The sequence below is a fragment of the Panicum virgatum genome, chromosome 1N, assembly GCF_016808335.1.
Source record: "Panicum virgatum strain AP13 chromosome 1N, P.virgatum_v5, whole genome shotgun sequence".
In the NCBI taxonomy this organism is placed as follows: Eukaryota; Viridiplantae; Streptophyta; class Magnoliopsida; order Poales; family Poaceae; genus Panicum; species Panicum virgatum.
In genome coordinates this window covers 35,863,428-35,890,579 of record NC_053145.1, presented here as the reverse complement: position 1 = coordinate 35,890,579, position 27,152 = coordinate 35,863,428, and the positions used below count along the sequence as shown (strand labels likewise).

The 27,152-nt window shown below is 53.7% G+C and overlaps 1 protein-coding gene across 6 annotated transcripts in view; it reads left to right on the top strand.

Moving 5' to 3' along the window:
* Window positions 1-27,152, top strand: part of LOC120655707 — an 84,376-nt gene that overhangs the window by 37,180 nt on the left and 20,044 nt on the right. For 5 of the 6 annotated variants that reach the window (XM_039933668.1, XM_039933670.1, XM_039933667.1 and 2 more), the window contains 9 exons: window positions 4,297-4,428; window positions 9,364-9,477; window positions 9,553-9,737; window positions 10,079-10,187; window positions 10,268-10,411; window positions 17,754-18,029; window positions 18,632-19,249; window positions 19,374-19,583; window positions 27,036-27,139. In XM_039933668.1, the coding sequence (XP_039789602.1) occupies window positions 4,297-4,428; window positions 9,364-9,477; window positions 9,553-9,737; window positions 10,079-10,187; window positions 10,268-10,411; window positions 17,754-18,029; window positions 18,632-19,249; window positions 19,374-19,583; window positions 27,036-27,139 (1,892 nt within the window). The remainder of the gene's footprint in view (window positions 1-4,296; window positions 4,429-9,363; window positions 9,478-9,552; window positions 9,738-10,078; window positions 10,188-10,267; window positions 10,412-17,753; window positions 18,030-18,631; window positions 19,250-19,373; window positions 19,584-27,035; window positions 27,140-27,152) is intronic. The other variant, XM_039933671.1, reaches the window with a different exon arrangement.

Sequence of the window (27,152 nt, the reverse complement as noted above, 5' to 3'; positions counted from 1 at the left end):
CCTGGCCCGTGGTTCGTGGCCCCCGTGGCCCTCCCTGGGACCGCGGGCGCCGCGGGCACCGCCGCCGACGCCACCGTCTCAACCTGGCGCGCGCCTGCCCCGGCGGCCGCTGACGCCCTGCCCTGGCGCGCCTCTAGCGCCGCCAAGCCGGCCCCTGGTGCAGCGCCCTGGCGCGCGCCTGCCCCGCGGGCGTCCGCTCCTGCTATGGACGCCTCTGCCCTGGCACGCCTCTGACGCTGCCGGGCTGACCTCTGGTGTTCCTCCAGCCGTCGTGGGCGGACCCACGGCGGCTGCTGTGCTGCGAGCTGGACTTGCCCCTGCCGCTGTATCCACGGCCCACGCCGCCGCCGCTGCCGCCTCCCTTGCCGCCGCGCATGCCGCGCGGGCCGTCGTGCCCAACGCGCAGGCCGTCATCGCGTCCGCCGCGCAGGCTCAGGCCGTCGCGCCCACAGACCTGGCCGCCGCCGCCGCTTTTGTGGCCGCCGTCGCGCCCGCCGCACACGCCGCGCAGGCCGCGCGGGCCGCCGCCTCCCTCGCCGCCGCGCAGGCCGTCGCGCGCGCCACGTAGGACGTTGCGCCCAGGGACTCCGCGCGTGCCACTTCCTACCTCGCCGCCGCGTGGCCTGCGTTCGGGATGCCCCCCGCGGCCGCGCCGTTTGCCACCAACGCCTTCAGCGGGCAGCCGATCGCCGCCGGTGCTGCTACTGCCGGAGCTGCTCCCCTGTTCGCGCAGTCCTTCAGCGCCATGGGGCGGACGCCGCCGGTCAGCACCGAGTGGATCGCCGACTCGGGTGCCTCCTTCCACACCACCCCACATGCCGGTATCCTCTCTTCTGTCCGACCCCCACACCCCTCTTGTCCTTCTTCCATCATGGTTGGTGACGGATCTTACCTTCCTGTCACCGCCGTGGGTTCTGCTCCTGGCTCTTTTCGTCTTACCACTGTCCTTGTTGCTCCTCAGATGGTTCATAACCTTCTTTCCATTCGTCAGTTTACAGCTGACAATTCTTGTTCCATCGAGTTTGATTCTTCTGGCCTCACTGTAAAGGATTCGGCCTCCCGGCGTCTGCTACTCCGGTGTGACAGGACAGGGCCCCTTTACAACCTTCGCCTTCCTTCTTCTGCTGCGCCACTCTCGTCGTCTTCTTCGCCCTGGCCGTCAGTACGGCAAGGCTGAGCGGATGATTCGTACGACGAACGACGTCATGCGCACCCTTCTGATCCAGGCTTCTCTCCCCCCGCGCTTCTGGGCTGAGAGCCTCCACACCGCCACCTACCTGCTTAACCGCCTTCCATCCACTGCTTCTCCTGCTCCCACTCCACACCACGCTCTTTTCGGTACCCCTCCTCACTACGACCACTTTCGGGTCTTCGGGTGTGCGTGTTACCCTAACACCTCCGCCACCGCTTCTCACAAGCTGGCGCCTCGCTCGACTCGTTGTGTGTTCCTCGGGTACTCCCCTGATCACAAGGGGTACCGATGCTTTGACCTCACCACTCGCCATGTTCTGATCTCCCGACACGTCGTCTTCGACGAGTCGGATTTCCCCTACTCCACCACCTCCACACCTTCTTCTGATCCAGAGCTGTCGTCTCTGTTTCCGACTGACCCGGTGGTTCAGCCACCGTTACCTATCTGTCTTTTTCCTCCAGGTTTTCCCGGCGCACCGGCACCACTTCCGGTGATCCCTGCTGCGGACCATCGGTCGTGCCACGCGCGGACCCGGTGTCTCCCGCTGCGCCACGCGCGGCCCCGGTGCCTTCCCATGCACTTGAGCGGTACGCTGAGCCGGTGCAGGTGTACCGGCGTCGCTCGGCGCCGACCCCGGCGCCGCCGCGGTACGCTGAGCCGGTGCAGTTGTACCGGCGTCGTTCAGCGTCGACACCGGCGCCGCCTCCTGCTCCGGAGGCTCCTGCGACGTCGGCACCGTCGCCGTCGCAGCCGCAGCCTCCTCCGGCTCCCTCTCGAGCTGAGCCGGAGGTGTACCACCCGCCAGTCATCCATCGGGATCCTCGGTATATCCATCCCATGGTGACTCGGCGGATGGCGTCCCAGGCCGCGACTTTCTCCGCCACCGAGGGAGAGCCGCGGGTCTCTCCGGTACCCTCCTCTGTCCGCGAAGACTTGGCGGATCCTCACTGGCGTCGCGCGATGGAAGAGGAGTACGCGGCTCTTCTTGCCAACCAGACGTGGGACCTCATGCCGCGTCCGTCTGGTTGCAATGTGGTGACTGGTAAGTGGATCTGGACGCACAAGCGTTGGGCTGACGGCACACTGGAGCGCTACAAGTCTCGCTGGGTTCTCCGGGGGTTCACTCAGCGACCTGGTGTGGACTATGATGAGACCTTCAGCCCGGTTGTGAAGCCCTCTACGGTGCGCACGGTCCTCTCGCTTGCGCTCTCACGCACTTGGCCTGTGCACCAGCTAGACGTGAAAATTGCGTTTCTTCACGGCACCTTGTCAGAGACTGTTTACTGCTCTCAGCCAGCGGGATTTGTGGACTCGAGTCGTCCGGATATGGTCTGCCGGCTCAACAAGTCTCTTTATGGACAGAAGCAGGCTCCTCGGGCTTGGTACTCTCGGTTCGCCACGTTCTTGATGACACTGGGATTCACAGAGGCCAGGTCTGACACGTCTCTCTTCATCTACAGACGTGGGGATGAGACTGCCTATCTGCTGCTATATGTCGACGACATTGTGCTCACAGCTTCCAGTCAGCAGTTGCTTCAGAGTGTCATCTCCTCTCTGCAGCAGGAGTTCGCTATGAAGGATCTCGGTCAGCTCCACCACTTCTTGGGCGTCACTGTTGAGCCTCGCCCGTCTGGTCTTCTCCTTCACCAGCGGCAGTACGCCCTCGATATTCTGGAGCGGGCTGGGATGATTGATTGGAAGCCCTGCTCCACACCAGTTGACACTCAGGCGAAGCTGACTGCTGATCTGGGTGATCCGGTGGCTGATCCTACTGCCTACCGGAGTCTGGCCGGCGCTTTGCAGTACCTCACCTTCACCAGGCCGGATCTCACCTACACTGTTCAGCAGGTCTGTCTTCATATGCATGATCCCCGGGAGTCGCACCCTGCTGCGCTGAAGCGTCTCCTCCGGTACGTCCGTGGCACTGTGGACATCGGCCTGGTACTCCACCGCTCGTCCTCTGCTGAGCTGGTGGTCTACACCGACGCTGACTGGGCTGGCTGCCCGGACACTCGTCGCTCCACCTCCGGCTACGCCGTCTTCCTGGGCGGCAACCTGGTCTCCTGGTCGTCCAAGCGGCAGCCGGTTGTCTCCCGCTCCAGTGCCGAGGCAGAGTACCGGGCTGTCGCAAACGGTGTGGCGGAGGCGTCCTGGCTCCGACAGCTCTTGGCGGAGCTCCACAGCCCGCTCGCCAAGAGCACGCTCGTCTACTACGACAACGTCAGCGCCGTGTATCTCTCCACCAACTCCGCCCAGCATCAACGGACGAAGCACGTGGAGATCGACCTACACTTCGTGCGCGACAGAGTCGCCATCGGCGATGTTCGGGTACTCCATGTCCCGACTACCTCCCAGTTTACTGACATCTTCACCAAGGGGCTGCCTTCCTCGACCTTCTCGGAGTTTCGATCCAGCCTCAACGTAGCCGGTGGCTAGTTGTGGCTGCGGGGGTATTAGCCCTTTCTGTGCCCTACTTGTACTCTCTTCTTGTCCAGTTTTGAACACCGCTGTGCCGGTTGTTCAGATTGCGGGGGGGTGTTAGCTTTCTTGTTGTCCAGTCTTGAACACCGCTGCGCCGGTAGTTCAGACTGCGGGGGGTGTTAGAGAATATTGAGTCCATGTATATAGAGGCCCATCTAGAGGCCCATGTATAGGCATTATATATACCCACCCTTCTAGGGTTGGAAGAATACAAGGAATCATTTACTCCTACAAAGGCGGTGGTGGCTCGCCTCGCCTCGCCTTAACGCTTTAAAAACCTTGGTCCATTGGCGAAATACTGAAATTACTCGAAGTTTGTTTGTGGTCAAGTGCTTAACACTGTAATATGTATTTTTCCTTTTAAAAATCATATTGAAAAGGGTATGCTAGATTATTACTACTTGCTCTTCAAACACCAGTAACATTATACCAGGGAATTTTTTTAGAAGCATTATACCAGTGACTTTTTCGAAGCATCAAACCAAGGAGTTGTCTGTGCATTAATGAAAATGCTATTAAATTACCTTTATAGATTCACACATTATCACTGGATAAGGGATGTCTTCATCAACTATATCTTACATTTTTTTTGGTCTCACTCGATTTTTAAAAATATTGATCAGGTTCATCCAGGTTCCTTTTCAATTGATGGTATGCTGGGCAACATGAGATTTTGCGACATGTCTCTTGGGCCAGATCATCGCTGGGGTTGGCTTTGCGATATACGGAAGCCTGGTGTTGAGTCGCTTATAAAGGTATCCTCTACTAGTCAACTGTTTTTGTCAAATATGTTGGCTAATAGGAAAGATTTGTTTCTGCCTTGTATTTAATTTAGGGTACGGCACTGGGTACGCCCTTTTGTACTTTTGCTCATGCAAGTATATTAAGCTATGCAAGTTGTGGATTCAAGCATGGCTAACAAGATAAAAAATGTATTTTCTTGGCTATGATGTAGCCACAAAAGCTATGTGAATCTAAACTTGAATAGATTGTGTTGGCTATTTAGCACAGGTTGAAGCTTTGCTTAGTGGTTTGGGCTGCGATGAGCTGCAGCTTCCTAGTGGCCTTTGCCAGTTATTTGTAGCTGAAAGATAACACTACAAGACATATAGTGGCTTGCTCCCTAACGCAAAGACATATAGTAGCATGCTGAAGTGGAGCATGGAGCTCGAGAAGCTGGCTCAGCCAGGTGGCTTCGGCAATGCCATTGGCCACAGCGCGGTACTCAGCTTCAGCACTGGATCTGGACACCGTGTTTTGCTGCTTCGACAACCAGGAAACTAGGTTGTCCCCGAGAAATACCGCATAACCCGATGTGGATTTACGAGTATCTGGACAACTTGCCCAGTCAGCATTGGAGTACACAGTCAGCTCACTCTGCGAAGACGGTCGAAGAAGAAGTCCCAGGTGTAGAGTTCCTTCGATGTAGAGGAGGATACGCTTCAGAGCAGTAAGGTGTGGCTTGCAAGGATCATGCATGTGCAAGCAAACTTGCTGAACTGAATAGGCAATATCCGGCCTGGTAATGGTGAGGTACTGAAGGGCACCTGCGAGACTCCGGAACTCTGAGGCATCCTGAACAGGCGGACCATCAGCCGCCAACTTGAGATTGGTGTCCACTGGAGTAGAACAAGGCTTGCACTCTACCATGCCAGCGCGATCCCGGATGTCCAACATATACTGTCACTAGGAAAGAATAAGACCAGAGTCATAACGCCTGACGTGCATCCCCAGAAAGTGGTGCAGCTCACCAAGGTCCTTCATGCTGCTGAATGGTGCGCTGGAGAAGAGCTGAGGAAGAAGCTGTGAGGACGATGTCGTCAACATAGAGCAGCAAGTATATGGTGTCAGTGCCGCGGCGGTAGACAAATAGAGAGGTGTCTGACTTGGCCTCATCGAATCCTAGACTGAGCAGGTATGCTGCGAAGCGACTGTACCATGCACGAGGGGCCTGCTTTAACACATAGAGTGATCTGTTGAGCCGACAGACGAAGTCAGGGTGAGCAGGGTCCTCGAAACCAGCTGGCTGTGCACAATAAACTGTCTTCGAGAGAGTTCCATGGAGGAACGCATTCTTGACGTCCAGCTGATAAATGGGCTAGCGACGAGAGAGCGCCAGGGATAGAACAATAGTACGGACGATTGCTAGCTTGACCACAAGACTGAATGTCTCATTAAAATCCACACCTGGGCGCAGAGTGAACCCGCGAAGGACCCAGCGAGCCTTGTATCGTTCCAAAGAGCCATCGGTTGGAGCTTGTGTTTGAAGATCCATTTGCCAGTAACCACATTGGCACACGGCGGCCGAGGAACCAAATCCCATGTGTTGTTCCTCAGGAGAGCTCCATGCTCCTCTTCCATAGCCGCCCGCCAATTCGGATTAGCGAGGGCACTACGGAAGGTCTTCGGAATCAGAGACAAAGGGGCCACAGTGAAGAGTGCGGGCTGTCGGAAGCCAAGTTTTGCACAAGTGACTATGTGATGCTGGTTGACGACGGGGTCCATCGGGATGGCTCCCTTAGGTAGCGGAGGTACGCCGGTGCTGGACGGAGGCGGTGGAGCTGGCCTACCGCGCCGCGTGTAAACGCGGTCGTAGGGCTGCACCGGAGGGGGACACGCTGCCAGGCGAGAGGCAGGGTCGCCTGGGTCAGGTGCAGGCGATGCGCCGGCCGAACTCCGCGGGCCGGGCGCAGGTGCAGGCGATGCACCGGCCGGACTGCTCGGGGCGAAACCAGGCGGGACTCTAGGGGCCGCACGTGGCAGTGCGGGAGGGGGCGCTCCGAGGGCCACACGCGGCAGTGCGGTAGAGGATGCTCCGAGGGCCGCACATGGCAGTGCGGGAGTGACCGCGCCGGGACCCGAGGTCGAGGTGCTAGGGGTCGCAGCCGCGCGGGACGCCGTCGCCGTAGGTGGCTGCATCTGAGCCGGCGATCCTGCACGGAGCACAGTGGAGAACCTGTAGAGGTAGGAGTTTGTGACGATCCTATTGGAGCCGGCACAAAGTCAGTGGAATCCTCCAAAAAATCGTATGCCTGGGAGGCAGGGGGTGGTGATAGCTTAGCAAAAGGAAACACAGACTCTTCGAACACAACATGTCGCGATATGATGACACGGTTGGATGATGTGTCAAGGCAGCGGTACCCTTTATGATGAGCTGAATACCCAAGGCAGACGCATGGAAGGGAGCGAGGCGCTAGCTTGTGGCTCGCAGTGGCTGTCATGTTTGGGTAGCATCGGCAACCGAAGACGTGTAGATGGTCGTAGGAGGGTGGCAATCCATACAGGGCCATATGGGGAGTGGACATGGCCAGCGTCTTGGTTGGTAGGAGGTTCAGGAGGTATGTGGCGGTGGAGAGGGCCTCGACCCAGTAGGAGGGTGGCAGACTCGCCTGGAATATTAGCGAACGGAGGATATTGTTGGTGGAACGAATGATCCTCTCGGCTCGGTCGTTTTGAGGCGAAGTGTAGGGGCATGACATGCGCAGGTGTGTGCTACGGGTGAGGAAGAAAGTCCGGGCGCTGGAGTTGTCAAACTCGTGTCCGTTGTCGCACTGAACGGTCTTAACTGTGGTACCGAACTGTGTAGTCACATAAGAAAAGAAGTTAGCAAGGGTGTCATAAGTGTTGGACTTGAGGCGTAGGGGAAACGTCCACAAAGTAGTGAGAGCAATCATCAAGAATGACCAAATAATATGGTATCAAAGCCAAAGGTCTCGAGTTCGAATCCTGGTTAGCGCAATTAAATAAAATAATTGCTGCTCGCTCCTATTCCACATTTGAGGCTTGAGGGGCGGGTCAGCGGCGCCCGCCGCGGCGTGCTCCTTGGCGGCAAGGAGGAGCGCCTGACGGAGGCGCTCGGGGGTGGTATCGCGCTCCTTGGCCGTGTCGTCGGCCAGCCGCTCGGCCTCAACGGCGCGCTCGAGGGCGGCCGCGCGGGCCGGCCTTGGCGCGGGCGGCCTTGTGTTCCTCCTCCGTCTGGGGGTCGGTCTTGGGGGAGGAAGGGGGTGTCCCAACCATGGCTGCTGCGACGAAGGTCGCCGGAGCAGAGGACATGCGCTGGCAACGCGCTGGTTGGAGTGGAAACGAGGTCGGGTAGGTACCCAGTCTCTTGATACCATGAAGGAAGCTATGGCTGGGAAGATTAGTAGATTGATTAGGGTGCAAAGCACTTGTCCAGATACATATAGGCAAGGTTGCCAAGGTACATGGAAACAACCTATCAGGAGGATCCTTGCCTATCCTAACCAACACAGAGAGATCCCAGAGGAGGGAGGCGCACCTGTGTGCGGCGCCCAACCCTAATGGCCAACAGGGCCGGCTAACCAAAAGGCCCATGGGGCCAGCATATCTCGCTAACACTATCTATCTGCCACCTGGCTGACACTGCTCGTGCTGTTCTTTTTGTCAGCCAGTTTTTAGATCCTGTATGTCAATTAATTGGTAACATGCGTTGGGTACTAGAATATCTGGGAGGGCGTGCATCTCATTGGTTATTAGCACCGTACCTCATTCATTTGTTAGTTGCTTTGGGTACTAGAATATCTGGATTTAATTGCATCTCAATGATGGACTATGGATAAAAGCCCCCACCCCTCCCACTATAACACCTGTGTTTTATGGTCGGGTTGGCTAGGTGGGGCGCGCTAACATGGTACCAGAGCCGAGGTCCCGGGTTCGAACCCACCCGGCCACGCATTTCCGCTGCGCGATTTCCCCTGCGCCTCTCGTGTGCTGAGACCTGCTGCGGGCTACGCCGGGCACTAGAACCTGCTGCGGGCTACGCCGGGCTCGCACGCCGTAGGGGGAATGATGGACTATGGATAAAAGCCCCCACCCCTCCTGATGGACTATGGATAAAAGCCTCCACCCCTCCCACTATAACACCTGGGTTTTATGGTCGGGTTGGCTAGGTGGGGCGCGCTAACATGGTACCAGAGCCGAGGTCCCGGGTTCGAACCCACCCGGCCACGCATTTTCGCTGCGCGATTTCCCCTGCGCCTCTCGTGTGCTGAGACCTGCTGCTGGCTACGCCGGGCACTAGAACCTGCTGCGGGCTACGCCGGGCACTAGAACCTGCTGCGGGCTACGCCGGGCTTGCACGCCGTAGGGGGAATGATGGACTATGGATAAAAGCCCCCACCCCTCCTGATGGACTATGGATAAAAGCCTCTACCCCTCCCACTATAACACCTGGGTTTTATGGTCGGGTTGGCTAGGTGGGGCGCGCTAACATGGTACCAGAGCCGAGGTCCCGGGTTCGAACCCACCCGGCCACGCATTTCCGCTGCGCGATTTCCCCTGCGCCTCTCGTGTGCTGAGACCTGCTGCGGGCTACGCCGGGCACTAGAACCTGCTGCGGGCTACGCCGGGCTCGCACGCCGTAGGGGGAATGATGGACTATAGATAAAAGCCTCCACCCCTCTCACTATAACACCTGGGTTTTATGGTCGGGTTGGCTAGGTGGGGCGCGCTAACACCTCCCATTATAACACCTGGGTTTTATGGTCGGGTTGGCTAGGTGTGGCGCGCTAACACTCAATGCTTGTCCAGTTTGGCTACTTGTGTTTCGTAACTTCTTTTAATGTTGAAGCAGCAAAAACTATGTCAGACATGCAATCTTGTTATGAAGATAAGTTTTTTTTTATAGTTTCAAAATGTTCAGATGCTGATGGTTATACTTTCTCCTGCAGTTCACGTTTCAGTCATACAGTGTTGATGATGAAGACTTTGAAGGGCACAATTACAGTTTGACTGGGCAGCTTTCAGCTGTCCGTATTGTCTTCCTCTACCGTTTTGTTCAAGAGGTATGTATTGACATTGCAAATTATTTTATCAGATTTCCGCCGTGTCTCTACTTTAACGTGCCTTTTATTGTGCAGTTCACTTCTTACTTTATGGAGCTGGCAACCCCTCATACTGAAGAGGCAATTAAGTTTATTGATAAAGTTGGAGGTTTTGAGTGGTTAATTCAGAAGTATGAAATAGATGGTGCTTCTGCTATAAAGCTGGATCTTTCACTTGACACACCCATAATCATTGTTCCAAAGAATTCTCAGAGTAAAGAGTATGTTTACACTTCTAGTGATTAGCTAGTTAACTTACAATTGCTACTCTAAGCACCAATTGATAATTAGTTCCTTATGATCTAGTTATATCTATTCTTTTGATCTGATAAATGCTACTATAAGCAACCCTTGATAATTAGTTCCTTAGATCTAGTTGTTGTAAATGTTCTTTTTATTCTACACCATATGTTGCAAGTGTTCAGTTCCATTTCTTAGATTTGTGCGACTTCGTATTTTCTAGTTTTCTGCCTGTCAATTTCTTCACATGAAGTAGTAGAATGATGATGTTCTGTTATATATATAAAAAAAACACGACACTGACCCTGATACCTTCCTGCAGTTATATACAATTTGATCTTGGACAATTAAAAGTAAGGAATGAGTTCAGTTGGCATGGAGGTGAAGAGACTGATCCTTCTGCTGTAAGGCTTGATGTTCTCCATGCAGAGGTATGCATTGGGCTGGAAAACTAATTTTCCGATTATATTAAGCGTATTATCTTATATGATACTTTGATTCTTGCAAGTAGATAAATGGAATCAACATGGCTGTTGGAGTAAATGGAATTTTAGGAAAGTGTATGATTCAGGATGGTCATGGCATTAATGTAGAGGTGCGACGTAGCCTGCGGGATATCTTCCGAAAGGTCCCGATACTATGTATGAAAGTTCAGGTAATGAATTTTGTTTTTCTTATTCTGCGCCTACAACTTAATATGGTGTCCACTTTTTTGTTGTCTGATTGCCACTTTCTATTTGGTCACCATTATTTCCTACTTAAAGGCTGACCTCCTATTTGTCACATGCAGTTTCAATATTTTTTTGTTTTCCAACATGTATTACTTATCAGCTTGTATTCATTCATTAGATTTGTTAAAAAAGAAGAAAAAACAAACGCTTCTCCCTGTTTTATTAAAAAATGTAAATGCTCCTAAGAGTTGAAGAAATGAAGATATACTTTTATGAATTTAAAAGTACCTAAAGTAAAATGTGCCTCCTAAATTATTTCATTTTTTCATGTTTCCTTCAGCATTAGAGCTATTGGAGTCATCGGAGTACACCCTCTGACTAAATTTAAGAAAATTACTTTGCAACTAAAAGTTTATCATAGTTTAAGGACCAGGTTAATGCACACCGGTCGCTCCAGACCTACATTACACATGTTTTGAAGCTGTTTAATGCATCTGTCAACTTAAGTTGTATGCATAGTAGTATCTTATGTGTCAAGCATGAGGCGACTTATGTTGTACTCCCTCCGTCCCAAATTATTAGTTGTTTTGGCTAGATACATAGATTTTGCTATGCACTTATACATAATATATATATATATATATATATATATATATATATATATATATATATGCATAGCAAAAATTATGCATTTAGAAAAGCCAAAAACGAGTAATGGTTGGAGTATATTGAGCCCATGTGTATAGAGGTCCATGTATAGGTTCTATATATACCCACCCATCTAGGGTTGGAGGAATACAGTAATTATTCCCGTCATTATGGTATCAATAGCCTAGGTTTAGGTCTCCTCTTCCCTCTCCTACCCGGCCCGCCGCCGCCGCCGGCAGCCATGGCTGGCCGCCGGCCGCCGGCCCCTCCTCCTCTCCCCTCCCCTCCTCTCTCTTCCTTCCCTCCCCTCCCCTCCTCCCCTGCACCGGCCGTGTGGCCCGCAGCCGCTTGGCCCGCCGCCTGGACCTCTGTTCCGGCCATGCGGCCCGGATCCGCCGCCTGGCCTCGATCCGCCGCCGCCGGGGCCCCTGCTCCGGTCGTGGGGCCTGGATCCGCCGCTGCCGGGGCCTCTGCTCCGGCCGTGAGGCCCGGATCCGCCGCCGCCGGGTCCTCTGCTCCGGCCGTGGGGCGCGGATCCGTGGCGGCCGGGACCTCTACCACGGCTACTGCCGCTCTGGCGGCCCTTGCGCCCGCAGCTGCTGACGCCGCAGCAGGGGCTGCCGCCGGGGGAGCCGCGGGCGCAGCTGCCGTGGCCGCTGCCGCCGCCCAGCAGGGCCCCCTGCCCGACGCAGCCTCTGCTGGCGCGGGTACGGGGGTTGCCGGGCCTCCGGCCGCCGCGCAGGCCGCCGCACAGGACGCCCACCGCGCCGCCGTCGCCGCCGGGAAGCAGCCCGCCGCTGCCGATCCCACGTGGCCCCAGCTCGGGATGCCTCCCGTGGACAGCAGGCCGACGCCGCTCTCGCCTCGGCCCTCCTCGCCGCCAAGTCGGAGGCTTCGGCGGCCCAGGAGCGGGTCCGCATGGCTGCCATCGCTCGGGAGCGAGAGCGCGCCACGGCCGACGCCCTCGCTCTCCGAGTCGCCGAGGCGGAGCACTTCCTCCGTGTCTCCGGCCAGCTGCCCGTCGACCCCGAGCACGGCGCCTCTTCCTCCCACCAGCTGGATCTGGAGCCCGGTACGCCCCGGCCGACCCCATGGTCGCCCAGCTTCACCTCCAGGCAGCCGGCGTCCAGAACATCAGGGCCCCGGTCTCCGTCCTCCTCGACCCCGTGTCCTCCTACGGCTGCTGGCGGGACCAGGTCCTCCTCACCCTCCGTCGCTACGCCATCGACGACCACGTCCTCGTCGACTCGCTGATCGAGGCGCGGGACGTGGCGTGGCTGCGCCTCGACAGCGTCGCCATGTCCTGGATCTTCGGGACCATCTCCCTAGATCTGCAGGACCTCGTCAGGACCCACGGCGGCACTGCGCGGCAGGCTTGGGTGGCGCTCGAGGGGCAGTTCCTCGGCAACGCCGAGTACCGCGCTCTCCAGCTCGACGCCACCTTCCGCACCTTCGTGCAGGGGGACCTCTCCGTCGGTGAGTACTGCCGGCGGATGAAGAGCATGACCGATGCTCTTCACGACCTCGGGGATCCGGTGTTCGATCGGGTCTTGGTGCTCAATGTCCTACGGGGACTGAGCAACACCTACGACCACCTGAAGGGCTGGATCGCCCTCCAGAGGCTCTTCCCCACCTTCCTGCAGGTCCGGGACGACCTCGCCCTCGAGGAGATCACCATGGGTCTCGCGCCCGGATCGTCCTCGCCCATCCCCGCCGCGCTCGTTGCTACTCCACCGGCCTCCTCCGCTGCTCCTGCCACCTCCCTCTTTGCCACCTCCCTCCTTGGTGCTGCTCCCGCTGGGTAGACCGGAGGAGGGGGGGCCGTGGACGTCGCCGGCGACGGGGTGGTGGTGGCGGCACTGGTGGCCCTGCTTCTGGGAGCACCTGTACCGGTGGGGGCCGTCGGGGCGCGCCGACGCCGGCTTTGGCTCCCGCTCCTGCCCCTGCCGCTGGAGGTACGCCCTGGCCATCCTTCAGCAACCCATGGTCAGGGCGCATCTCGATGTGGCCGTTCCAGGGTCCGGGAGGGGGGCCTCGTCCTCAGCTCCAGCCGGCGGCCATGTTCACTGGCGCTGCTCCACTCTTCGCACCGTCTTGGACCCCGCCCGCTCAGCCCAGCCAGCAGCCGACCTGGCCTGGGGAGTGGGACCAGGCCGCTCTGGCGCAGTCCCTCAGCATCATGGGACTGACTCCTACTCGGGTGGATCGCCGACTCGGGTGCCTCGTTCCACACCACTCCCGATGCTGGTATCCTCTCTTCTGTCCGACTCCTACACCCCTCTTGTCCTTCTTCTATCATGGTTGGTGATGGGTCTTGCCTTCCTGTCACCGCCGTGGGTTCTGCTCCTCGTCTTCCTAATGTTCTTGTTGTTCCTCAAATGGTTCACAACCTTCTTTTTATTCGCCAGTTTACTGCTGACAACTCATGTTCTATCGAATTTGACTCCTCTGGTCTTACTGTGGAGGATTCGGCTTCCCGGCATCCGCTCCTCCGATGTGACAGCCCGGGGCCCCTTTACACTCTTCGGCTTCCTGCTTCCGCTGCCTCGCCTTAGGCTTCTTCGTCTTCTGTTTTTGCCGTGACGCCTTCTTCCACCATCTGGCACCGCCGGCTTGGTCACCCCGGCCGCGACGTTTTGGCTCAGCTCCGCCGTAGTACCGATGTTCCATGTACTAGGGCTCCTGATGAGTACCTCTGTCATGCGTGCCAGTTAGGTCGTTATGTTAGACTTCCGTTTTCTTTTTCTTCTTCGCATGCTGCGCATGCTTTTGATCTCAACCACTGTGACCTGTGGACATCTCCTGTACTCAGCATGTCTGGCTATAGATATTATTTGGTCATTGTTGATGATTTTTCTCATTACTCTTGGACTTTCCCTTTGCGCGCCAAGTCTGAGACCTTCCCCACCGTCCTCCACTTCTTTGCTTGGGTGTCCACTCAGTTCGGCCTCACCGGTAAGGCCGTCCAGTGTGAGAACGGGCGGGAGTTCGATAACTCCACCTCCCGGTCTTTCTTCCTGTCTCGGGGTGTTCAGCTGCGTATGTCTTATCCGTATACCTCTCCTCAGAACGGCAAGGCTGAGCGGATGATTCGCACGACGAACGACGTCGTGCGCACCTTTCTGATCCAGGCTTCTCTCCCCGAGCGCTTCTGGGCTGAGAGCCTCCACACCGCCACCTACCTGCTCAATTGCCTTCCATCCACTGCTTCTCCTGCTCCCACTCCACACCACGCTCTTTTCGGTACCCCTCCTCGCTACGACCACCTTCGGGTCTTCGGGTGTGCGTGTTACCCTAACACCTCCGCCACCGCTTCTCACAAGCTGGCGCCCCGCTCGACTCGTGTGTTCCTCGGGTACTTCCATGACCACAAGGGGTACCGATGCTTTGACCTCACCTCGCCGCGTTCTGATCTCTCGACACGTCGTCTTCGACGAGTCGGATTTCCCCTACTCCACCTCCTCCACACCTTCTTCTGATCCCGAGCTGGCGTCTCTGTTTCCGACTGACTCGATGGTTCAGCCACGATTACCTGTCTGTCCCTTTCCTGCAGGTTTTCCTGGCGCACTGGCACCGCTTCCGGTGATCCCTGCTGCGCCGAGCACGGCCCCGGTGGACGCGGTCGCGCCACGCGCGGCCCCCATACCTCCGGTCGTGCCGCGCACGGACCCGGTGTCTCCCGCTGCGCCACGCGCGGCCCCGGTGCCTTCCCCTGCACCTGAGCGGTACGCTCAGCCGGTGCAGGTGTACTGGCGTCGCTCGGCGCCGAACCCGGCGCCGCAGCGGTGCGCTGAGCCGGTGCAGGTGTACCGGCGTCGTTCGGCGTCGACACCGGCGCCGCCTCCTGCTCCGGATGCTCCTGCGACGCCGACTCCGGAGCCGTCACCGCCGCCGCCTCTTCCGGCTCCCTCTCGAGCCGAGCCGGAGGTGTGCCACCCGCCGGTCATCCATCGGGATGGCATCCCAGGCCGCGACTCTCTCCGCCACCGAGGTAGAGCCGTGGGTCTCTCCGGTACCCCCCTCTGTCCGCGACGTCTTGGCGGATCCTCACTGGCTTCGCGCAATGGAAGAGGAGTACGCGGCTCTTCTTGCCAACCAGACGTGGGACCTCGTGCCACGTCCGTCTGGTTGCAATGTGGTGACTGGTAAGTGGATCTGGACGCATAAGCGTCGGGCTGACGGCACACTAGAGCGCTACAAGGCTCGCTGGGTTCTCCGGGGGTTCACTCAGCGGCCTGGTGTGGACTATGACTCAGCGGCCTGGTGTGGACTATGATGAGACCTTCAGCCCGGTCGTGAAGCTCGCTACGGTGCGCACGGTCCTCTCGCTTGTGCTCTCGCGCACTTGGCCTGTGCACCAGCTGGACGTGAAGAATGCGTTTCTTCACGGCACCGTCAGAGACTGTTTACTGCTCTTAGCCTGCGGGATTTGTGGACTCGAGTCGTCCGGATATGGTCTGCCGGCTCAACAAGTCTCTCTATGGACTGAAGCAGGCTCCACGGGCTTGGTACTCTCGGTTCGCCACCTTCTTGCTGACACTGGGGTTCACCGAGGCCAAGTCTGACACGTCTCTCTTCATCTACCGCCGTGGGGATGAGACTGCATATCTGCTACTATATGTCGATGACATTGTGCTCACAGCTTCCAGTCAGCAGTTGCTTCAGAGTGTCATCTCCTCTCTGCAGCAGGAGTTCGCTATGAAGGATCTCGGTCAGCTCTACCACTTCTTGGGCGTCACTGTTGAGCCTCGCCCGTCTGGTCTTCTCCTTCACCAGTGACAGTACGCCCTCGATATTCTGGAGCGGGCTGGGATGACTGATTGCAAGCCCTGCTCCACTCCAGTCGACACTCAAGCGAAGCTGTCTGCTGATCTAGGTGATCCGGTGGCTGATCCTACTGCCTACCGGAGTCTGGCCGGCGCTTTGTAGTACCTCACCTTCACCAGGCCGGACCTCACCTACGCTGTTCAGCAGGTCTGTCTCCATATGCATGATCCCCGGTAGTCACACCTTCCTGCGCTGAAGCGTCTCCTCCGGTACGTCCGTGGCACTGTGGACCTCGCCCTGGTACTTCACCGCTCGCCCTCTGCTGAGCTGGTGGTCTATACCGACGCTGGCTGCCCGGACACTCGTTGCTCCATCTCCGGCTACACCGTCTTCCTGGGCGGCAACCTGGTCTCCTGGTCGTCCAAGCGGCAGCCGGTTGTCTCCTGCTCCAGTGCCGAGGCGTAGTACCGGGCTGTCGCTAATGCCGTGGCGGAGGCGTCCTGGCTACGATAGCTCTTGGTGGAGCTCCACAGCCCGCTCGCCAAGAGTACGCTCGTCTACTGCGACAACGTCAGCGCCGTGTATCTCTCCACCAACCCCGTCCAGCATCAGCGGACGAAGCACGTGGAGATCAACCTACACTTCGTGCGCGACAGAGTCGCCATCGGCGATGTTCGGGTACTCCATGTCCCGACTACCTCCCAGTTTACTGACATCTTCACCAAGGGGCTGCCCTCCTCGACCTTCTCGGAGTTTTGATCCAGCCTCAACGTAGCCGGTGGCTAGTTGTGGCTAGGGGGGTATTTGCCTTTTGTACTCTATTTGTACTCTCATCTTGTCCAGTCTTGAACACCGCTGCGTCAGTTGTTCAGACTGCGGGGGGTGTTAGCTTTTTTGTTGTCCAGTCTTGAATACCGCTGCGCCGGTAGTTTAGACTGCGGGGGGTGTTGGAGTATATTGAGCCCATGTGTATAGAGGCCCACCTAGAGGCTCATGTATAGGTTCTATATATACCCACCCATCTAGGGTTGGAGGAATACAGTAATTATTCCCGTCATTAGTAATAATTTGGGACGGAGGGAGTATTTGGAGATTGTAACTTGTCTTCACTGTCTAAGTGTCTAATAGAAATTTGTGCATAGGCATGTACTCCATACCTAATTATAGGTCGCTCTGGCTTTATTAGATACATAAGTTTTATTATGTATCTAGACATATTGTATATCTAGATGCACAGCAAAAGATGCATAATTAGCAAAACTACAATGACCTATAATTTGGGATGGAGGGAATGCAGTTTCGATAGAAACCTATGCAGAGACCCTATATCAACTTATATTGTATGGTTGTTTGGTTTCACAGAGACCTTGTAAAAAATATTATATTTTATATCAGTTTCTATAAATATTTTATTTTGTATGTGTGCCGTCAGTTTATATAGATATCAGGTCACAACTTGATATTGTTTGTCAGTTACCACTACTAGTGCATATAAATTGTTATCACGACATTACTACTGCATATAAATTCATAGAATAATTACAATAAGTTCAAAACATATGCAATGTGGGTTTACTGTATAGTCATTGTATGGGACACATGATTGAAGACGAATGCTCTATGAGAAAATTATCACAAATTAAAAGGTATGAAACAACTAGTACAAAAATAACAAAAGCTAATCAGCTTTATGAGCCAAAACGGCACATGAGCTCACGTGCAGCAGGCCACGGGCCATGGGGGTCGCGGCTTTAGCACGAGCATGGCCCCCGCGCAGTAACATTTTCCATTGTTTAATTACTGAGCTTTATGTTTAAGCCTAGGTTGAGTTGTGGGGTTATATGATTAACTAATATATGAACTTTCTTTTCTCCTGTTTCTAGTTATATTTGTCTTTTTATCTTTCTGCAGATAGGATTGCTGCATGCTGTCATGTCAGATAAGGAATACAATGTGATCACAAACTGTATTTCAACAAATTTATCAGAGACACCTAACCTTCCCCCAAGTTTTCGTGAAAATGTGAACCGGACAAAGGAGTCAATTCGTCTACTTGCAGATAAAGTCAACCTTAGTAACCATCCAGTGCTTTCACGTACCGTTGTTGTCATGACTGTTGATGTTCAGTATGCGTTGCTTGATCTTCGCAATGGCCCAGACGCGGGGTCTCCTCTGGCAAAGCTTACTGTGAGTATTTCTAACAAATGAGTTGTAGAGTTCTAATTTATAGGAGGGTGCAATTTTGTTTTTTATGGAAAACTATGTCATCTATATTTATTTCATATCTAGCCCGTTAAGGCCCATGAGATGGAGCAGCCCCAGGCCATGCTAGGGCCGAAGCACGCGAACAGTAACTCCGTGATACTGTTCACGGCTCTCTGGGATGAGGTAGAATTAGATTTAACTCTAGAGATTGGTTTCTTAGGAGTCAAGTTACCTCATCTATGTAAGAATGGGATTTCATCTCTTTTGATTAAGCAAGAAATAGATTAAGAGTTTCTACCTCTTCCTCTAGCAATTGAAGGCAAGCAAGAATTATCAGGAGAGATCCTCATCTACCCAAGAACTTGAGACTGGGAGCATCCATTGCCGGTGCACTGAATCACCAAGTGTCTGGTTCAATGTCTACCCCCACCACCACCCTCATGGACATGACATTCTAGTGCTGCATGATGGGATGCTTATACATTTTTAATACTATGTTGTGGGATGGTACACGATGTATGTATTTGTATTGTCTTATTCCTGTATCGTATTTACACTTTGTCTACTTTTTTTTTATTCTGCAGCTAGAAGGTCTATGGGTATCTTACAGGACAACTTCAATGCTTGAAATGGATCTATATTTGTCTATACTTAAATTCTCCATACATGATATCCGTCCAGATACAAAGTCTGAGATGCGTCTGATGCTAGGATCTTATTCAGAGACTGCTAACCTGTGTGCCGAGGACTCTTTAACTAATGTGGGGGTTTCGAACCTCACAATGCTGATACTGGATTATCGTTGGCGTTCTTCCTTCCAATCATTTGTTATAAGAATTCAGCAGCCGCGTATACTTGTTGTCCTGGATTTTCTGCTTCCTGTTGTTGAATATTTTGTGCCTTCATTAGGCACAATAACTGGCAGAGAGGAAAGTCTGGACCCAAAGAATGATCCTCTTATGAGGTCTGATGATATTATACTTTCCGAGCGTGTTTTCTTGCAAAGAGAAAATGTTATTCAACTCTCTCCTGGAAGGCAGCTCATAGTTGATGGTCGTGACATTGATGAGTTCATTTACGATGGCTGTGGAGGCACTATATCGTTATGCGAGGAATTTGATAACAAAGGCCAGCTATATTCAGGGACTGTAATTATAATTGGGCGTGGTAAAAGGCTTCGATTCAAAAATGTTAAAATTGAGGTAATGAACTTGTAGTTGCTTTGTGCTATGATTCCTACTAAGTTTGCAATGTTTCCTGCTATATTGCACCGTTATTTTGATGCCAGACTTACACCTAGATTGTTCTTTGTATGGTCCATACAAGAATGGTGCCCTGCTTAGACGATGTGTGTATTTGAATACTGGAAGCAGCTATTCAATCGCTGCTGAAGATGGTGTTGAGGTTTCTGTGTTAGAAAGTTCTTTCGGTAATGATGATGACCTTTTGACACTTGAAGAGCATAACAAGAGAACTCTCCAGAATGCCAACGATGCTCCTGGAAACCAAATGCTGAATTTTACATTTGAAGCTCAGGTATCTACTAGATCTCAGTTGTTAAATTCCCGTTTCTTTTGTAATTTATGAGAACGTGTTTCTGTGCTGGATAGTTATGAATGATGAAGTTTGTCATAATCAACTTGGCTCATGACCTTGTCATCATAGTCGTTGCCGAAATCCTTCTCTGGTAAATACATGGTGACGCAAGTACTCTGCAAGTTGCACAGAAATAATGCAGATGCAAGGATAACAACCAAGCTGGCATAGTACAGTTAATATTTCAATAAGGGGCTGTTTGGATCCTCTCATTTTGGAGGAATTGAAATCTACTTAATAAACTAGGCTATTTGTATTAGAATTTTACATCCCACCACTTTCCAACCACTTTCCAAAGTTTAGATATAAGCCTATCCTAAATTCATAGGGTGGGAGATGGAAATTGATTCTAGGGAAAATTCCCTGTAAGGCCCTGAGACAAATGACACTTCCTTCTATGGCCCTAGAAAGTTCAAACTCCCTTCTTTAGTCCTATTTTTATCTTGCATCCCTTACATGGCCCTACCGTGAGATCCGTTAGGCCCATCCCGTTAAAATTTCCAGTGGCACGTGAGAAGTAGAAGGATTAGACCAAAATACCCCAAGGAAAATAGTCCCAACCCCTATAATCCAAGGGCACACCCCCGAGCAGAGCCCCCAGGCCTCCCATCGCTCGCGAGCGCCCAGGCCCCTCATCGCCCGTTCGGATCCCGCACGGCGGCGGCGTCAACCCCTGGACGGCGACGGAGCAGACAACGGGATGGCGGCGCCTCCGATCTAGCGCGGACAGCGGCTCGCGCTTGGAGCAGACATGCGCGGACGGCGGCAGCTTGCGTTCAGGCGCGCGGACGGCGGCGGCTCGCGTTCAGGCACACGGACGGCGGCGGCCCCGGGACACGCGCGCAGAGTGGTTTGTTCAGGCGCGCGGGCGGTGGCAGCCCTGGGACGCGCGGGGTGTGGCAGAGGCCCCTGCAGCGGGACGGCCGCGGCGAGCGTGAGGGAGGCCGCCAGGGATAGCGACGACGGCGCCCACCACCTCTCCGGGCTTCCGCCGCGCGGCGGCGGCGGCGATCGAGGAGCCGGCGCTGCCCACGGACGCGGCGAAGAGGACCGCGAGGGTGAGGCTGTGGAGGGCGAGGAACGCCGCGCAGAGGTAGAAGGTGTCCCGGCGCGCCACGTCCATGAGCGCCTCCAGCGCGCACGCGCGGCGGCCTAGGCGGTCCTCCTCCCGCTGCCACAGCTTGAGCAGGAGCAGGTGGCCTGCGCTCATCGCGATCTCCTCGAGCGGGTGGGCCCCGCCCGCATCCGCCGCCGCCTTGTCGAGGGCCCGGGCGTGGTGGCAGAGGCCCCTGCAGCGGGACGCGCGCAGCCGGCGGCGGCCCCCGCAGCGCCCTCACGGCGGCAGGCTCAGGTTCACGTGGGCACGGGCGCGCACGCGGCCGGCGTGGGGGAGAGGCAGTGATGCACGCCGGCGGCCGCCGGGGAGAAGGAGGGGCAAAGGTCGGGGAGAGGAACGAGCGCGTGGCGGTCGGGCGCTGGGGAGAGGTAGCGGCGCGCCGCAGCCGGTCGGCTGGAGCTCCGCCGCTGGGAAGAGGGAGAGGCCCGTGGCGGTCGGCGTGGGGGAGAGCAGGGGAGAGCGCGGCGGCCGGACGGAGCTCCACCAGCGGGGGAGAGGCGCCGAAGCTTCAGACGGAGTTTGGGGTATTTTTGTCTTTTCACAGCCACTTAACTGAGATTTGACTAGAGATCTCACGGCAGGGCCATGTAAGGGAAGCAAGATAAAAATAGGGCTAAAGAAAGGAGTTTGAACTTTCTAGGGCCATAGAAGGAAGCGTCATTTGTCTTAGGGCCTTACAAGGAATTTTTTCTTGATTCTATACACCACCAAGCTATGTTTCTATTCTGTAACTTATAGCACGCTCTTTGGCTCACTCCTATATAGTAGAAATATATGGCATGTAAGTATCTCCCTCATATGGCCAATATACAAATATATTCCGTATATAATCAATATTAGCTTAATAAATTTGTGTTTAAATGATGATTATTATAATGGAATTCAATTCCAAGGTTCCAAACAGGGCCTATGAGATTGGTGTTAGGCATTACATGGCAGTTGTACCTTTTGCAGGAGTAACATAATGTTGAATAGATGAAATTTGGCATATTAAACCAAAGAATTTGACATTATCGTACATTGAGACTTGGTAGGCATAGTTACATTATCATCATTGAGACTGATAGGCATAGTTCAATTTTTTCCATCTCCCGCTTCCATACATAGATTGAACCTTAAACTACTCTAGGAGGGAAAATGCTTGGGTGCTAGCTGTGGCTATGCTGCACCACCTAGCACCTATCACAGCCTTTTGAAACAGATTTTTGGCATAAAAGAAATTCCACAGTATTTGATATTCTTTTTATCGGACACTCAGGATATTTGCATATCATTGTGTCATAGAAAGAGTAAACTGGTCTGGAATACAAACTATTCCAAAAGGTAGAGCATCCTAACATACACTATTGAGTTAGTGTAAGCAGGCTAGATTGCGTATGAATCGTGGGTTATATTTAAGGATGGGAAATAGATAGCAGATATTCGAATTATCCGATATCCGTGTCCGCTTAAACATCAATATGGATATCCGTATCCGTATTCGGATTTCATGTGGTAGTAAAGTGGATACATCTAAATCCGTTTTTCATTGATTTTCTCTATCTGATTCCACATCCGTATTCGATAATATCCGACACTATCCGTATCCGTTTTCATTCAAAAATAATTTAAAAAATTATATTTATTTCTCACCACCCATATTTCCTTCTAAATATTCTTATTTTATATTAAAATTACTTCTATATTTTTTATTTATATATAATAAAATTATTTATATGTTTATTGCAATACATTTTTATTTCTAATTTTATTTTTATGTATTTATTTATTAACATTTTTATTGATAAATAATTTTTTTTTGACTAGCTATCTTTATCATATTATTATACTTTAGTTTGTATATGTATAACGATTTTATAATCTAAAACTACTAATAAAGGAAATAGCTACACGTTAGCTCGTATGTCAAGTCAATATCCGAATTAGAATCCGAATTCGAGGCATCTGTTTTGCATTCGTATCCGAGAATATCCGAATCCGTATCCGTATTCGATTTAAAATGTGGTAAAAGGTGACATCCGAATCCGATTCCATGCGAATCCAATCTGTTTCCTTCCTTAGTTATATTGCATGGAGCCTTGAGAGTATATAGGGGTTACAAGACTTCAGGGGGCAAGAAGCCTCCCCGAGATATTTCCTACTCTTTTAATCCCCCTGCAGTCATAGCGGTAGCAACACGAATGGTCAGACTGGTGAACAATGGAGACATCCCCTGCAGATGGAACATCGGTGCGAATGCTTGGATTAGAGTGGAAACCAGCGAGTAGCTTATGTAGATGATAGCCCCTTAAGCCGAAGTAGCCAAGGTCGAGGTGGACATGGTCGAAGCCATGGAAAATGGCGCTGGTCTAAAGCATCAAGGCATCCGAGTAAACAAAATTGGCAGCTTCTTGTTGATCAGCTCAGCAAGATGATAAACCATCTGCGCGATGGTAGACGGTGCAGCTAACAAGTGCAAAAGCGCCTTCCTTCAGCAGCATCGACGACGGTGTCTTCGAGGTGGCGGTAGTAGGCACGGACTCGTATCGGGAGCTAATGTGATGTGGACTGGCAGCATGGGTCGCGCTATCGCCTGAAAAGGCGGCGACACCGATGGTGATAGCTTGACCACGAGCCTCAGCTTTGCAGCCGTTTGAGGGTACAATGACATCCTCGTCCTCGGGACACTGTCCTTGGGAGTGTTGATGATGAAGCAACGATGTAATGGCAAGGCATCGCAAACCTAATCTCTGATCGAGAGAAACAAAACGCAACAGCAAGATGAACCTTGGGTACGGAGCCGCATGGCGCTGCAACATGCTAGCGATGGTGTCGGATAATAGGATTCTGTATAATGATGGATTGATTGTATTGCACGGAGACCTAGGCCGGTATATATTGGGATACAAGACTTGGAGGGCAAGCCTCTCCTACGGTGTGGTAGAGTTCGGATACAATCCTAACCTACCTATTATAGAGATATCCAAGATATACTCTAATGTCCACCTGCAGTCAGTGGGAGCAGCATTGCAGACGGTGAGACTGGATAAGAAGACGAAGATAGGAACCAATGGACTAACATCTCCCTGTGGACATAACGTCGGTGCAGTACGAATGCTGTGGCTGGAGAAAAAAAAACTGGCGAAGCCCATGCGTATGATAGCCCTTTGTGCCGATGTCGAGGAAGCCGAGCTGAGAGCTTGTAGCCATGGTTGATAACGTCGTGCTTGAAGTAATATTGGTTGCAGTAGGTGTCGAGGTAGTCGATATAGAGGTAGCCGCACATGAGCCGGTGGCGCGCAAGGGGGCGCCAAACAGTGGTGGTGTGGAGGCACCGTAGACGAAGACGGTGATGTGTCGAGGACAAAGCAAGGATGACGCCGTCAAACCGCCAAGGCCGAGGAGAGTATCGGTTTTGCCAGACCCAGCAGCACGTCGGGGACGAAGGCACGCGCCAGTGTTGCCAATACCGAACGGCGAACACAACCAAATCGTAGAATGTAGAGGACCACCAGAGGAGGTCTTGATGACAGCGGTGTAGAACGGCGAGAGAGAAGAAGCCGAAGCAGCCCGAGGTTGTCTGAGTAGATGAAGTAGGCGAAGTAGATGAATGGCGCGTGCTAGATGAAGCTTAAATATAGAGCAGCCGACTACTAGCCCAAAGGCCAACTTGCTTAGCGTAGTGGTCGTGGCGGCGGCGGTCGTAGAAATCGGCGAAGAACTCGAATAGCCTAAGGGAGACCATGCATGCATGGCGCAGCGACACATAGTTGATGACGTCGGCGGCGGCGGGGAGATGCAACGGCGATGAAGACCATGGGAGGCGGCACTGCAGCCTAAGAAGGCGAAGCAGCGACAGTCCTTGTGCTTGGAGAAGACGCGCTTAGTACTCGATGACGACCAACACGGGATCCTGGGAGTCGTGTGCAAATGGTTGATCAGACTGGTCGCACGCAATGTCGAAGGAGGCACAGGTCGGGTGCAACAGAACTGTTCGATGCGGGGAAGACAACGAGGGGATGGCGAGGCAGGAATCCCAATCGGTGGAGGCAACGACAGCCGGCGAAGGTCGATGTGCGGACGAAGCGGCGAGGAGGGCGGTGACAGGCGTCCCTAGGGCACCGCGCGCCTCGCTATGCCACATAGTTGAAGGGTACCGGTGAAGTCAACACCATCGTCGGAGCAGAGCCTTGAGACCGACGGGCGGTGGACGACACAATCCCGATCTCTGACCGGGCAAATCAGAAAAGATACGAGCAACAAATCTCCGCGTAGAACCTCGGGGTGCACGTAGCCGGCGGGGTGCCCTCACTGTTATCTTGAGTGCGAGAAAGAAAGAAAGAAATAGAGGGGCGGGTGCGTTCATAGGTTACATGCGAGGTTAGGGGAGCCGCTCCGTCGGATGTGAAGGTCGGGCACGGTCTAGAGGGCACGGGCGAGGTCGAGAGGAGCCGCTCCGTCGGATGCGAAGGGGCCGTGGACCAGGCTCCATGGTGGAGGAGCCCGAGGCCAGACCTTGGCGCACGGTATAGAGCGGAAGAACCCGCCCCATGACATGGAGGGGACACGGCCTGGCCCACAGCGCGGAGCAGCGAACCCCGCTTCGGAGGAGAGGGAGTCACTGGGTGGAGCGGTGCCACCGCCAGGCGACGAGGTCGATGCTCCGCGCAGAGGCCCCTGCTACCACCACAGCAGCACGGGGTAGAGCGCAGGGAGCAGAGGGAGACCGCCGCTGCCACCACCGCAGCGCGGGACGGGTCGTCATCAACGACTTCCTTGGTGGATGGCAAAGTACACGTCGATCTGCTGTTGTTTGACGCTCTAGTGCTGCAGATTAACCGGATCTGCCGTGGAGGAGGGTGCTGCCCTCGGCGGAGGTCATGAGCAACCTCCCCGGGGGCGTGCTAGGAGGCCGTCGAAGGGGCGCACAAGATGTGTGTCGAGCAGCAGAAAATTAGGGTTTGTAGCCTAGGATCTGAACCTACACTCGTGATACCATGTAGGATAATAGGATTCTGTATAATGATGGATTGATTGTATTGCAGTGAGGCCTAGGTCGGTATATATTGGGGTACATGACTTGGAGGGCAAGCCTCTCCTATGGTATGGTGGAGTCTGGATACAATCCTAACCTACCAATTATAGAGATATCCTAAATATACTCTAATAGATGGCGGTGAAGTGGCACGGTGGATGGGGCGGGGTGAGATGGCCCTCATGGAGTCCGTCGGCGATGGATCTCTATGAGGGCACCAGCCTGAGCGGGCGTAGCAGCCCAGCGATGACACCAATAGGCGGCGTGGTGGCCCGACGCCCCAACCCTTGTGTTCTGATGACGCAGCAGCACGGCACCCGCCCGTGCGACCTCTGCAGCCTCATGCTCGCACTCAAGGCAGCTACTATTGCGGTGCTGGCCAGATGCGTAGGAATGAGTGATGAGGGGAGGCGGCGACGAGGCAGCTAGACGAGATAAAGTCGTCATAGGAGAATTAAGTTATCTGCTGCTGCTTGAGCTGCGCATCCTACGAGGGCGCTGCCCCCGGCGGAGATCGATCTCTCCAAGGGCAGCACGAGAGCAGTGGAAGCTCTGTGATCGGTAACCTAAACTCGTGATACCATGTAAGTAGGCTAGATTGTGTATGAATCATGGGTTATATTGCATTGAGCCTCGAGGGCATATATATAGAGGGGGGGGGGTACAAGACTTGGGGGGCAAGAAGCCTCCCCGAGCCTATATCACCCTGATTCAGCCACAAGGCTCTGAGCCCCTTGTCTCCAACCAAGCATTATAGTTGAGCCTCATCCAAAATCTCGTGTAGAAGCTCACTGACAGAAGGAAAAGAACAATTGAAGGTGTATGCATTGCAATGTTTCCAAATCCACCTAGCGCTAAGTTCACTAAAGATGTGAGGCCTTCCCGAAGAGGTATGCCTTCCCATCATTGTGCCCGGTGTTACCAATCTGCAAATACAATTTCATGAGGCTTGGGAACTAGGTTCTGAAGGCCATCCTGTTGGAATAGATTTTGAGCCATAGCTCGCGGGCAATGGGTTCAAATGTCCAGACATAATTTTAGTAAACAATTAATTGCGACCCACTTTGAATATGTCCCATAGGACTGACTGGCCAAGGAAATCCTTTGAGCACATGAATTGTTCTGCTGACAAAAAAGTTCAGTTTAATGCAATCAGACTTTGTGCACTTTTTTATTAAAACATGTAACTTCCCTGTTACATTAGTTTGAGTATATTTAGTGCTACACCCATGTTTTTCTGATGTACTCCATCTCTGTTCAGGTTGTATCGCCGGAATTCACCTTTTACGACAGTTCAAAGTTGTCAATGGATGATTCCTTGCACATTGAGAAGCTTCTTCGGGCCAAAATGGATTTCAGTTTCATGTTTGTCTTACTC